The sequence below is a fragment of the Hylobates moloch genome, unplaced genomic scaffold (assembly GCF_009828535.3).
Source record: "Hylobates moloch isolate HMO894 unplaced genomic scaffold, HMol_V3 SCAFFOLD_10, whole genome shotgun sequence".
Taxonomy (NCBI): Eukaryota; Metazoa; Chordata; class Mammalia; order Primates; family Hylobatidae; genus Hylobates; species Hylobates moloch.
In genome coordinates this window covers 64,911,575-64,926,627 of record NW_026652285.1, presented here as the reverse complement: position 1 = coordinate 64,926,627, position 15,053 = coordinate 64,911,575, and the positions used below count along the sequence as shown (strand labels likewise).

General features: G+C 38.7%; 2 protein-coding genes across 3 annotated transcripts in view; one reads left to right on the top strand and one right to left on the bottom strand.

The window, feature by feature from the left end:
* ECM2 (extracellular matrix protein 2) overlaps window positions 1-1,884 on the top strand; it is a 42,428-nt gene extending 40,544 nt beyond the window's left edge. For both annotated transcript variants that reach the window (XM_058444751.1, XM_032164521.2), the window contains exon 10: window positions 253-1,884. In XM_058444751.1, coding sequence (XP_058300734.1) covers window positions 253-421 — 169 coding nt within the window. In that variant the 3' untranslated portion in view covers window positions 422-1,884. The remainder of the gene's footprint in view (window positions 1-252) is intronic.
* The window catches only part of CENPP (centromere protein P), a 294,971-nt gene that overhangs the window by 113,921 nt on the left and 165,997 nt on the right, over window positions 1-15,053 (bottom strand). The gene's annotated exons all lie outside the window — the stretch shown is intronic.

Genomic DNA, 15,053 nt, shown 5'->3' with positions numbered 1-15,053 from the left:
CTGGTTTTCAAATCACATATAGGAAGAATCTCCCGAGTCAGGGGGTGTGACCACAGTCTGTTCTGGTGCTTCTATGGCTTCATCTTTCACATTTGGATCTTTGACGTAGTTGGAATTTATTCTGGTCTATAATATAAGGATCCAACTTTATTTTAAGAACAAAATTTTTTTAACAAATGTTAAACTTAACTCCTAAATGAAGGCAGATTATTACTTGGACCATGCGTGACTTGCATGTCTATTTTTCCTTAGGAACATTCTTCCAGAAGAAATTTGCAATGCTGAAGAGGATGATGACTCAAATCTGGAACATCTTCATCTTGAAAACAATTATATTAAAATTAGAGAAATACCATCTTACACATTTTCATGCATAAGATCATATTCAAGTATTGTTCTTAAACCACAAAACATCAAGTAATTCCAAGTTTTCCTTTGCTGTTTATAAACTTTATTCATGTATTTGTAGTAGCTGCATTTGTCATTAATAAGAGAGACATAATCCTCCTGTTATACTCAGTATCATTATATGCTAGTCCACCTGATTCACTAATACACAGATGAACAACCAAAATATACCTAAAAGGTGTAGTCTCTAGGAGTTTTATTAATAGTAAAGGTAAAATCTCTCAGTTTCCCACCTCTAGAAAGAGGCCATCTCACTAGAATAGGATATTACGCACACTGAGTTAGACCAGAAGAGTCTGGAACAAAATAAACACAGCCTTTATAATCAACTTGAGTACTGGTGTTAGCTGAGAACTCTGTAAGTCCCTTTAAAAATTATGTATCTTTTGGTTCAAGATTAAGAAGCATAATGACAACAAAAAAAGCAGGCAGAATTTATGAATAAGTGTTGTTTATTATTCTGTTAAAACAATAATTTGTTAATTTCTTGTAAGGCCCTGTGCTATAATTACTGGTATAAATATAACTGAGTATTGGGGTAGCTTTCATTTCTTCCATTAATTACATGGTAAAATTAAAACACTACTGTAATGTTAATTTCCTGGTTTTGAAAATCATATTATGGTTATGTACATTGTTAACATTAAGGAAAGCTGGGAGAAGGGTGTGCATAAGTTCTATTATATTTTTGAAACTTTTCTATAATTCTAAAATTATTTTTTAAAGTTAAACAGCATATTAAGATTACCTTCACTATTCTTCACTCAAGATTAAAACATTTTTTTGAAAAGCAGTAGAGTTTGCTTAAAATACAAATTAATTATTCTTGACTATAACCTTGTAAAGGTAAATCTAATGTATAAATTTTTGAAAAATTTTGCACCACTGGTCACAGCATCTATCTCCTTTGCCTTAATTTACTGAAATATATCACTTTATTCAGTTCAATTGAAATAAAGCTATGTCTTTACTATGTATTGGCCCTACCAAAACCATATATTAAAATTTTTTAACATAATGATCTTTTATCTTTGTATTGCTAAAGTAATTTATAAGACACATATAGAAACTATGCTGACTTCTTTTGTTATTCTCAGTTTTATGTCTCGGCTAGGAACTTAAGTGCCAGTGTTGGCCTCATTGCATAGGTTTCTCTAATTTTTTAAGCTTTAGTTATTTAATCATTTAATAGTTCTTTCACCACTCTAGGAACCTTCCATCCCCATTTCACAAAGCTATTATAAGAACCAGAAAAGAATGTAAAGCATTTTGGAAAGTATGGTATGGATGATGAATGCAGTTATTATCTCATATAAAACTGAGAGGAACCAGCATAGCCAACCATGATTGACAATTTCATGGGTGACTTTCAGTTTCATAAGTGTGAAAAGTTTGACTTATTCCATGTTCTTTTTTTTTTTTTACTTTTTAGTAATTTATTTTCTACAGATTTTATGAAAGACAACATTCATAACATTAATGGTTAAAACATTCCTTTATTTCCTTCCTTCCTTCTTTTTTTCTTGGCTGAACCAATGTTGAGAGACAAGTTTTTTTTTTTTTTTTTGCCTTTTTAAAAAAAATTTTATTATTATTATACTTTAAGTTTTAGGATACATGTGCACAATGTGCAGGTTTGTTACATATGTATCCATGTGCCATATTGGTGTGCTGCACCCATTAACTCGTCATTTAGCATTAGGTATATCTCCTAATGCTATCCCTCCCCCCTCCCCCCACCCCACAACAGTCCCCAGAGTGTGATGCTCCCCTTCCTGTGTCCATGAGTTCTCCATTGTTCAATTCCCACCTACGAGTGAGAACATGTGGTGTTTGGTTTTTTGTCCTTGCGATAGTTTACTGAGAATGATGGTTTCCAGTTTCATCCATGTCCCTACAAAGGACATGAACTCATCCTTTTTTATGGCTGCATAGTATTCCGTGGTGTATATGTGCCACATTTTCTTAATCCAGTCTATCATTGCTGGACATTTGGGTTGGTTCCAAGTCTTTGCTATTGTGAATAGTGCTGCAATAAACATACGTGTGCATATGTCTTCATAGCAGCATGATTTATAATCCTTTGGGTATATACCCAGTAATGGAATGGCTGGGTCAAATGGTATTTCTAGTTCTAGATCCCTGAGGAATCGCCACACTGACTTCCACAATGGTTGAACTAGTTTACAGTCCCACCAACAGTGTAAAAGTGTTCCTATTTCTCCACATCCTCTCCAGCACCTGTTGTTTCCTGACTTTTTAATGATGGTCATTCTAACTGGTGTGAGATGGTATCTCACTGTGGTTTTGATTTGCATTTCTCTGATGGACAGTGATGATGAGCATCTTTTCATGTGTTTTTTGGCTGCATAAATGTCTTCTTTTGAGAAGTATCTATTCATATCCTTCGCCCACTTTTTGATGGGGTTGTTTTTTTTTCTTGTAAATTTGTTTGAGTTCATTGTAGATTCTGGATATTAGCCCTTTGTCAGATGAGTAGGTTGCAAAAATTTTCTCCCATTTTGTAGGTTGCCTGTTCACTCTGATGGCAGTTTCTTTTGCTGTGCAGAAGCTCTTTAGTTTAATTAATTAGATCCCATTTGTCAATTTTGGCTTTGGTTGCCATTGCTTTTGATGTTCTAGACATGAAGTCCTTGCCCATGCCTATGTCCTCAATGGTATTGCCTAGGTTTTCTTCTAGGGTTTTTATGGTTTTAGGTCTAACATATAAGTCTTTAATCCATCTTGAATTAGTTTTTGTACAAGGTGTAAGGAAGGGATCCAGTTTCAGCTTTCTACATATGGCTAGCCAGTTTTCCCAGCACCATTTATTAAATAGGGAATCGTTTCCTCATTTCTTGTTTTTGTCAGGTTTGTCAAAGATCAGATGGTTGTAGATATGCGGCATTATTTCTGAGGGCTCTGTTCTGTTCCATTGATCTATATCTCTGTTTTGGTACCAGTACCATGCTGTTTTGGTTACTGTAGCCTTGTAGTATAGTTTGAAGTCAGGTAGCGTGATGCCTCCAGCTTTGTTCTTTTGGCTTAGGATTGACTTGATACAAAATCAATGTGCAAAAATCACAAGCATTCTTATACACCAATAACAGACAAACAGAGAGCCAAATCATGAGTGAACTCCCATTCACAATTGCTTCAAAGAGAATAAAATACCTAGGAATCCAACTTACAAGGGATGTGAAGGACCTCTTCAAGGAGAACTATAAACCACTGCTCAATGAAATAAAAGAGGATACAAACAAATGGAAGAACATTCCATGCTCATGGGTAGGAAGAATCAATATCGTGAAAATGGCCACACCGCCCAAGGTAATTTATAGATTCAATGCCATCCTCATCAAGCTACCAATGACTTTCTTCACAGAATTGGAAAAAACTACTTTAAAGTTCATACGGAACCAAAAAAGAGCCCGCATCGCCAAGTCAATCCTAAGCCAAAAGAACAAAGCTGGAGGCATCACGCTACCTGACTTTTTTTTTTTTTTTTTAAGACAGAGTGTCACTCTGTCGCCAGGCTGGAGTGCAGTGGTGCAATTTCGGCTCACTGCAACCTCTGCCTCCTGGGTTCAAGCGATTCTCCTGCTTCAGCCTCCTGAGTAGCTGGGACTATAGGCATGCACCACCACGCCTGGCTAATTTTTGTATTTTTAGTAGAGACGGGGTTTTACCACGTTGGCCAGGATGGTCTCGATCTCTTGACCTTGTGATAAGACCGCCTTGGCCTCCCAAAGTGCTGGGATTATAGGCGTGAGTCACTGCACCAGGCCAGACTTATTCCATAATGTTACTTCTAAGCCTACTTTCTTAATAGACAGGATTCAGAGATTATAACATGAACAACAATAATAATATGAAGATAACTGTTAGACTCAAGGGTCAATGACTTAAAGAAGGTTGTTAGGAAAAAAAAACAGAATTTTATGGAACAAAAGTTGAGCTTCGTAATCAGTTTAGGAATGAAAGAACATTACTAATTTTAAATTGGCCAAGTTGAATTTAAGAGACAGGTAAAAACAAGAAGATAAGGTTACACATCCATTTAATAAGAACCCTTGTGCAATACTTCTTGATGTATGACTATAAATGCATTGACATAAATAGTTTAAGGCAATCTAAGCTGTAAACAAAATTAGTATTAAAGGGGGCTCAAACTGAATAAGGTGAATCAGCAGAACTAGCATCTTGGGATGACACAGAGTCAGATACTGAACCATTCATTTATTCATTTCTTACTCTGACTTTATTCAGCTGTGTTTCAGATGCTGTTCTAGAGACAGTGACAAACAGATCAGATGCAGCCTTTCCTCTCTGGTAGAGGCAATAAGCAGGAAATCAAGCAGACAATTAAGTAAGCAGGCAAGTGCTGTGCAGTCAGAAAAATGGGTGACAATGCGATGAGCACACTGGGGCCTGAGGGCCGCCAGGAGACTACAGCCACCCTCAACGGCCTGGAGTAACAGCAGATTCAGACCCGTGCCTGTGGAGCAGACACACTGTGGGCTTGCTGTGCATGTCTCTTCTCAACTCTGCTCTGGCAGCAGAATCCCAAAGAAAAATGAAAATCAGAATGACCGATTGAAGCTTTTTTCTTAAGTGGAAGTTGTATTTACTTCTACTGATTTTATAATTTTTAAAATATGGCTAGCATGGAACTTGTTCAGCCCTGAAATTTCATGATGTTCTGGATGGGAAGTTTTAATTCCATAAAAAAGTGATAAATGTCCTTATAGCAAATACTCTTCACAATATAATGTACTAAAAAACAGATGTTCTGTTTGGCTTCAAAAATTACACTATAATTACTAATACACATATACACTAAAGAAGTCCTGGTCTAGCCATGGTCTAAAAATATTAATGGTGTGTCTTGTTTTTGCATATATATATAAGGAACAGCATAATTTTGAGATTTGGCTTATTATCAATAAGAATATTATAAGCAGCACTAAAGAAATTATTTAGTGAAAGACATACAGAACCTGGTATAAGGAAATAACTACACCAGGAACCAAGAGACTTGGGAGCCCATCTTGCTCTCCAATAATTATGCAGTCATTTTACTTCTTTGGGATTCATTTGATTCAATTATAAAATAACATGTTTGGGACAGATCAGTGGTTTTCAGACAGGGTTCATCAGGGGTTTCATGTCACTGATAAGGAAGTGAACAGACCTCTCTCTTCAAACAAAGCAGCTTTGCTCTCATCAGAAAGTGTTGACTCCCATCCCCCTTTTCTTCTTACAATCAACAAACTAGGTACTATCTAAATGGCACACTAGGTTTTAAAATCCATCAAGAACATGCAGCCTTCTCTTCCCTTTCTCCAGCTCCACCTACATTCCTGGAGCATCTAGGCTGAAGAGGCTTGGCCTTAGGAAGAGGCTGCCTGTTTTTCCTTCTGAGCACCAGTGCAGTGGGGTGAGATTAGCCCTGAGCAGACTGCTGGGCCCCTGACTGCCTTAAATGGCTAGTCAACAAGCTTCTGTAGGAACGAGCACAGTGCTGCAAGCTCACCAACCTCCCTGCAGGGCAGGTGATGACGCTGGGGCTCAGCGAGGGCAGGTGGCACATGAGAACAACAGGGAATATGTCGCTGAGTCTGGACTTCCCCTGCATCTTCTGACTCTGAGGCTGGTGCTCCTCCTGCTGAACCAAGCTGTCTCTCCCTTAGAATTTGGATAGAAAGTCTAGGGGACCCAAGAGTGGCAGGCTGCCTAATAAAAGGTCCGAACCTGGGTGGCTGAGGCTCAACCGGAGGGTATAGGTAATGTGGTATGGCAGGTGTTGCCAACGAGGGGAGGAAGATACTCAAAACCACCTCTCCTTCAAATGGCATCATCAAATGGCTCCACGTACATCTCCTTAGAAGCCATTCTCATTAAGTCAAAGTTAATTACTCCTTAAGATGACTGCTTTCATTAAAACAAAAAAAAAACTACCCACAATGTTGTACAGTTGAAATATGCACAGTGTCCTCTAGTTGTCATGGACACCTCCAGCGGTCATCAAGATGATTATTCCCACTCACACATAATTATTCCAGTAACTGTTTAATAATATGTAGTATAAATCTTTAAATTGACTTGGAAATGTTAACAAATTATGACAATGTTTGTTTTAAGATTATTTTAGACTCAGCGTAAGTATACGAAAATTCAATCCACAAATTACAGGTATATAGCTAAAAGATAAAACCCCAAATTTTTGGCAGCATATTTGTGTTAAGCATAGTGCTTCAGGCAAAAACGGTTTCTCTAATTTGACTAATTTAGGTGGGGAGTAACAAAAGATGACTATGATATAATACAGGATATAATTAACACTAAACTATACAACACATACACGTAGTTCAGAGGAGAAAGATCAATGGACCTTGAAACAGGAATGTGAATCAGTGAGGGAAGCAGATGGAGGGACTCACGTCTGGGCTCATTGGTCAGGAGTCTAGCCTCACTATGGCAGGAAAGGAGAGGCAAGACAAGGGCTCCTCAGGCCAGGAATTAGTCCAGATTCAAGGCGATGAGAAATGCAGTATACCACTGAAAAATGCTGAAGCAAGAAGTGTTCCATGAAAGCAGTAGTTTAAGAAAGAAAAAAGGATTACTCATTGCAAAAATCTAGAAAGAGAGAGCCTTCACAGCACAGATACAAGAGACACCAAAAGGAATTCAGTGAATAGTTATCTTGTCAGATAAGGGGCACACAGAAAAGAAGGGACTAAAGAAGAAACTGCTCTGATTCTCATAATGCTGCTGAGGAGTTGAGAGCCAGGGGCCATCTGTGAGAGAATGCTGAACTTGGAGTGTCACCATGGGGGTCAGGCAAGACAAGAAGAGGACAGTAAAGACGGGAAGGTATGGGGTCAAAGCTGAATGCACAGGCAAGGACATATACCTGAAGGGGCCTAAAAGAGAAGGGCAGTTGGGCCAATCTCTGATGGGCACCGGCCCTCAACTTTAAGAGAGGGACACAGAAGCCAAGTTCATTGCAGTCTCCATCTGACTTGAGCCTTTCACCTTACAGAGCCAGCTTCCAAGCACAGGATGAACTGCACTTAAAAGCCTAGCTCCTCAAGACCCCCAGCCCCACAAAACCCCCACTATTCAGTGCCTGTGCCTCTGCCCAGGACAGATCTGGTATTATTAGGTAGGTCTGTAGTGATTATCTCTCTAGTGTTATTAGTTAGGTCCTACATAATGATTATCTGGAATTATTAGTTAGGTATTGATTACTTTTTTGTGTACATGGGTGTTGTACAGTAGCTGGGTTGAGGGGTATAACTCGTTTCTCCAAAAAGACTGTAAAATTTAACAGAACAGAGACAACTCATTTCTTAAACCCCTGAATTTTGTGCAAAGTAGGTACTAAAATGGCTCTTGAATAAAGAGTTCTATCTCCTTTATCTCCCAGTCAAAACTGGTTCAGCTTAGGAGTTATATTACCCAAAGAGTTGATATTATCCAAAGTTGACATTACTTCTAAATAGAAAAGAAAGGAACCTGCAAAATTTAAGGATTTTCACAGAAAAACTTAGAAACTGAGCAGAAAAAGATTTATACAGGGTTACAAAAGTAAAAGGGAATCATTTATGTTATTAACATTTCTGACAAGGACCTCAGAAAGCTAAGTATATTTTTTAAACAATTAAGTTATGCTTTGACAACTGGTAATACTTAGTAATCAATCTGATTGCTCTGCATAATAGCAACACTGACTATGCCTTCCAAAGCCATCATTTAAACATACCATAAATTACTATGTTCCTAAGATGCTGACTTAAAAGAATGAAATACTCAAATTCTGCTGTTGAAGTGAAACTTCAAAGGGCGGAGTAAAACCCTTTATGATATTGATTCCACCTCTTTCCCTTATTTAGAAAAAGGATAGAAAAGGTCCTCATGGCAGAAACATTTACAGACTGACAGATGACTGAACTATTTATCTATCCATGGTTGAACGTAAATTCAGATCCTTGATAGACTTAAAATTCAAAAATATTAAAAGTGCCCATGAAAAGAAGTTTCTGCCCAGCTCTAACTTAACACCAAATGACCATTACGGGCCTTAAGCCCCCAAAGTCTGTGAATCATGGAGATTCATCTCTTGTAGTTAAAAAAACAATAATGAGTATCTTGGCTCTGAACTAGAATCAGTACTAGCCATGGACCTGGCCAAGTTACTTACAGTTCTAGTTTCTTCGTGCACAAAAACATCTGCCTCCCAGGGCTGATGGGAAGACTAAACAAGTTGATATCCTGTGGAGGTGCTGGGCACAGGGTAGACATAATAAAGGTGAGTGTCAAAGTTTCCAGGGACAGACTACAGGAAACTGGTGAGCAGGAAGTTACTTAACTTGCTCAAGGCTTCCAGGCCTCTGAGTATGGTGAAAATTATTTAAAATAACTGATTTCTTAGATTGGTACGAAATATAGTGGAAAAAGGAGTGGGTCTAGTACACTAAGACAGGGCTCTGCACACATGCTCTGTAAAGGGCCAGCAGTAAACCCCTTGGACTCTGTGGGCCAGTGGGGGTCCAGCGGGGACCCTGCAGCCTTGGCAACAGCGTGGCTTTCCTGAGGAGTAGGTGGGAAATTAACAACAAAATCTGAGTTTGACTGCCTTTCTACTGTGTTACTATATGATCACGTCCATGGCACGGAACAGAGTGAACCACGGTATACACGAACATCTGAGCAGGATCTCCAGGTTGAGGGAGCGGGTGAGGAAACTGGAACTCAAAGAGTGTAAATGACATGTCATCATAAGATTTAAAAAAAAAAAAAAATCCTGACCATAGGAAAGCAAATTAAGTTTGATCTGTGTGATTCACTGTGATTACTTATAATACCTAAAAAGGGGGAAAATTGTATTTAAAACAGTCAGCCAAACTAGAGAAGTATCTGATCAATGAGCCTGTCCTATAAATGAATTCTTCCCTTAGAAATAACCACTGAATGAGTCACCAACGGTATAGCAAGACAGTCTGCACTGGCAAACCCAGGCCTTTCCATCTGTAGCCCACGTGGCAAACTTTGGGCAGAGGCTTCCCTAGCAAGTTTGTTCCTGTCCTATTCATTTCTGGCCCTATGACCATCAGCTCAATTGAAACTAGTCCAACAGAATCAGAGGCATTTGTAAAAGGTTTTCAGAGGAAAATCTACTGCAAACTGTGTAATCCTGAATTAGTCCATGTTTGATTCTACATGTCTTAAATAAGGCTTCAGCTTATGACATGTCTTTTATTACAAGGTGAACACGAGCATTTGAGACTGTAAGCCCGGTTGGAATTCAGTCTGTCACATACTGTTATTTGCAAAGGAATAAATGTTCTAAACTCAGTAAGTAAATTTTTAGTGGTGATACAACTAAATCATAAAGGCATGACCATTTCTTCTGTGAAGTTATGTTCCCTTTTCTATATGAAAATGGATAAAATCAAAACTTAGTCTAGCATATTTTTTCCTTTGTATAAAATGTGAAGAATGTGACTCCACGCAAGGGAAAGCAGGACTGTATTAAAAATAACATGTGATTACACTAAATACGTATTAGTTTGGAAAAGAAAAGGAATACATCATGTTATTAAAATGTCCTGGTGTGTTTCTAAGTAACAGAATCTCTGTGGTCAAATAAACTTACATTAAACTGTCAACTGATATAGGCAAATCTTTTTATAAGTTGTAATCTGCTGAAGGTTCATTGTTTTGCCTAAACTGGGAATTACATTCACAAATATCAAATTTATATGTGAATCACTTGGAAAGTGAATTTAACTAGTATTGTGACACTCAGAAAAAAGAATACATTATAAACTGTAAATCTATTCTAGGGCAGCAGTTCTTAACCCTTTGAAAATATGGTGAAAGCTATAATGGATCCTCTATGCGGAAAAATACATATATAAAAACACTTGGCATGTATCAAAAGACTCATAAAGTCTTTCCACAAATTCTCTAAGTATTCATATACCCAAGTTAAGAATCCCTGTTAACTTAAAATAAATTTGGCAGTAAATATTTCACTAGAGTGAAGGATAAATCAGAGTTAAAGTTAATTTAAGGCAAACTGCCTTATCTGCTCTAATTATTTAGCATTTATTCCCCCTTTATGTGGTAATATTTTCAAGGCCACAGAAAAGTTTAAGTTCACAATGAGCATCTACATACCCTTCACTTATATTCACCAATGAATAATACAGATGCTCCCTGACTTATGATGGGTTACATTCTGATAAATCCACCATAAGTTGAAAATATCATAGGTCAAAACGCATTTAGTACACCTAAACTTTATCTAATGTCATAGCTCGGCCTAAGCTATATACATGTGCTCAGAATACTATATTATTCTTCAGTTGGCAAAATCATCTAACACAAAGCCGATTTTATAATAAAGCGCTGACTAGCTCAAGTAATTTACTGAATGCTGTACTGAAAGTGAAAAACATAATGGTTGTATGGGTACTCAAAGTACAGTTTCTTGCTATCGAGCAAACTTTCACTTAATGGTTTTATATGTTTATTTATTTTTTGAGACAGGGTCTGGCTTTGTCACCCAGGCTGGAGTGCAGTCGTATGATTGCTAAAGCCTCGACCTCCCAGCCTCAAGGGATTCTCCCACCTCAGCCTCCCCAGTAGCTGGGACTATAGGTGTGTGCCACCATGTCTGGTCTATTTTATTTTTTGTAGAGACAGGATCTCACTGTGTTGCCGACGCTGACTTAATTGTTTTAGCTTCCCTTGATTATCTTCCCTTAAATCAGTTATTATATTGGAGGTTTCACTGTGGTGATTTTCTGTTATTCCTTCTGCATTCATTAGTTGACATTCTTCTGTAAGGAAAAACTCTGATCCTTTTAACCCTCTTTTCTCTGTTATTATAAAAAGGATTTAGTACCGTATGTGTTATAATCCACTGTTTTTATTCTTTTTGAGATGCTCAAACTGTCCCTTCATGGTGGCCTCTGTGTTCCTTTTCTGAGTCCTTGGTAAACACTGCAAACTTTCACATTTCTTGGTATAAGAAAACTTTTTCAGACACCTTTACTTCTCTGGCCCAGACCTGTTATGGGCCATTTCTCCAAGGAGTCCTGGTTCCCTTAGTGGGAAACAGTATTTAGAAACACAGATCTGGAAATCAGATGTGCTCACTGCTCTCAGGTCTGCTCAGTGGAAAGAGGTAAGAAATTTATTTAAAACAAAACCATTACTTGCACAGATTCCTCAAAGCGAACTGACTTCAGACATTCACTAAAAATATTTGACACAGCTAGGTGCGGTGGCACACGCCTGTAATCCTAGCACTTTGGGAGGCCGAGGCGAGCGGATCACCTGAGGTCAGGAGCTCGAGACCAGCCTGGCCAACATGGCAAAACCCCGTCTCTACTAAAAATACAAAAATTAGCCAGGCGTGGTGGCCTGCACCTGTAATCCCAGCTACTCAGGAGGCTGAGGCAGGAGAATTGCTTAAACCCAGGAGGCAGAGGTTGCAGTGAGCTGAGATTATGCCACTGCCCTCCAGCCTGGGCGACAGAGCGAGACTCTGTCTCAAAAAAAAAAAAAAAAAAAAAAATTGACACATGCAAAATATAATAAACAAAGTTGTATAAGTCCTTCATTTTTCATAAATTCAATGGAATGAACATTTAGTGACAATTTATTATAATTCATTTTTCAGAACTAGAAATTTCAAGTAGGATGACAGAGTGAGCTCAGCCACATGACACAGCAGAAGCCAGTCCCTGCAACAGAAGAGCTGTGAGGAGAGGGTAAGAGGAGGTCAGGGCAGCAGAGAACCATGGAGGGCCTACGTGCTCAGCAAATTGCTGCTACATAGGACGTCAGGGTCAGTTTTTCCAGCTCATATTTTTCAAAATACATTGTAAATTTGGACTTCGATATCAAATGTCCTGGTTTTTAAAAATACTATATGCTCCAAATAATCTGCAAGTTGAATACTGCCCCTGGGTCACAACCTACAGTATAAAATAAATTCATTAGAAACAGAAGTGCCTAGTCCACCATGAGGGACACTTGAACATTAAAACCCATGAAATCTTAATCATGTATCCCTTCACAGAAGCTTTTTTAAGCATCTACTATACAAAAAACCCTATGTTATGCGTATTTACATCCTAGGATTCAGTGGCCTAGAACATTCTTAAAGTGGGTGTTTGCATGGCACGGCTAACTCCCTCACAGCCCTCAGGTCTTGTGACTGTCACCTGACAGGGAGGGCACCCCTGACACCCCCACCCCTATCCTGCTTCTCTCCATAGCACTGACACTATTTGTTGAATGAATGGATTGGTGGACAGCCTTTCTTGTAGCTACTACTGTAAGAGAACATTGTACAATCTATTCCAATTCATTTAGAATGTGAAGGACACCAGAGACTGGCAAAAGAACATCAGAAAATTCAAACTGCCTACTTTTTGGCAGGTGTGTGTGCCCCACAATATACTCCTGACACATGCTGCTCCTATAGCTCCTGCCTCACCTATCAAACCTTTTCATTTGGACTGTGTGCGGGTGGTTCCCACCTGTAATCTCAGCACTTTGGGGGGCCGAGGTGGGAGGATTGCTTTAGCCCAGGAGTTTGAGGTATGATTGTACCACTGCATTCCAGCATGGGTGACACAGTGAGACTCTGTCAATCAATCAATCTTTTATTTGCATGAGACAGTTTCCAAGGTCCTCCCCTGTTCTTATTTGTGTTTGGACTTTGACTACTGCTGTCCATGTCTAGACCAGGAGAAGTTCTGGAAAGGGAGTGAGAAATCATATGAGAGCTTAGATTAGGCAATTTATTTTTATTTTCACAATCGTTAGCATATATAAAGCCAAAGGAAAATAAATTTGCATTAAAGTTCCTTTTATGGCAATCAATATTTTTATTCATAAACTGTCAGTACTGAGAATATTACTTTTTCAGTTTTGTAATTTATCTTTGTGTTTGCAACATAATGTAAATTACTTGTGATTCCTAAATATACTGTTACAATGCAATTAGTTCTTCAATATTTAGACCAAGGCTCAATGAGGCAAAAATAAAACAATAAAAAAAAACAACAAACAAGCATGGAGAAAAGAACTAGGTCCCCTCCATAGGACCCCTTTAGGAAACAAAAATGGAAGACTTTTCTCTTCACAACACTTAAGAGTATTTCACTGTTTCATTTGGAATGATAACCTGGAAAAGGGTGGGGATAAACTCCAGTTTCTTCCCAGATGGCATGTTCATGCCTGCTGCACCATCTCTGGCAAAGGTGAGGCAAAGCTTTCCATGCCACAGCCCCAAGACGGTGGAGGGTTGTGCCGAGGCCTGCACCTCTACCACATTATCTGCAGAACAGAGTGAATAAGCCAAATATACTACCCCTAACCCCAGCATCTTATTCCAGGGCCTATTTCTTTCCCTAGGCCCTCTGACCAAAGATCGAAGCAAAATATCAGAGGAAGACTAGCTTAAGTCTCATGGTGGGGAGAAGGAAAAGTAGCTGTAACATATCTTTAGAAACACAATCTTACAGGAACTGCCTCCCATCTCTCTAGATATGGGTGGCAAAACTGCACCCAGAAAGGCCATGCAGGCAACTCGACTGAGGAGTGGCTTGGGTGGGTGACGTGGACAACATCCTGTGAGTATAGAAGAGAAAAACACATGTCCCAGAGACAACAGTTGCCATGCAAAACCAGAAATCACGGACTGGCAAAACCTAATTTTTAAAGAGAAGTTGAAATCTTATTTTTAAATACAGCAAGTTCACCTAACAAAAATACATACACATGACCCCCAAATGACAGATTGAGGAACGTTCATAGTACCTCTCCAAAAGGTAATTAATCTAGTTGAATATATAAACAATTTGTGGCTTATTCATATATGAGAATACTACACAGTGACAAGAAAGAACTACTGTGTATCACAATGACACGAATGGATCTCAAAAGCATGTCACTGAATGAAAAAAGCCAGATGCAAAACAGAATGCACAGTATGATTCCATTTATATAAAGTTCAGGAAATAACCTGTGGTGCTGAACTCAGGCTGTGACTTGAGGAGTATAAGGAAGGATTCTGGATGTATGAGAATGGAGTATGAGGCTGGGATTTCTTGATTGGGGTCATTTTGTAAAAATTAATTGAGTTGTACCATTATGATATTTTTTTTTGTAACATACACTTCAATAAACAGTTCAGAAACAAAACATTGTGAGGACAAACTGAATTTGACCCAAGGGCTTCCTGTTTATGACTGTGTTCTGAAGGAATTTAGGCAAACACTAGATGCTCGGGATACAAAGATTTTAAAAATCCAATTCATATTTTCGTTATGTTCCCAATTCATCCAGTTAACAGATACATTTGCAACTAAAATATACTTGAATAAATGAGAATATGAGCATTCTAAACCAAACAGGAGGGCCGTCGTTCCCTAAGGTGCTGCAGGGCAAGGATGGAGCCTGAGCTACACTGAGGGCCACTAATGGGACTAACGAGCTGCCTGGAACTGTCAGCCTAGAGGTCCAAGGAGGAGTACTTTATTTAAGTGAGGGGAGGATGAACACATAGCCAGCTGCTATGCGCATCTGAGGCATATGTATTCTTTAGGACTGTAGCT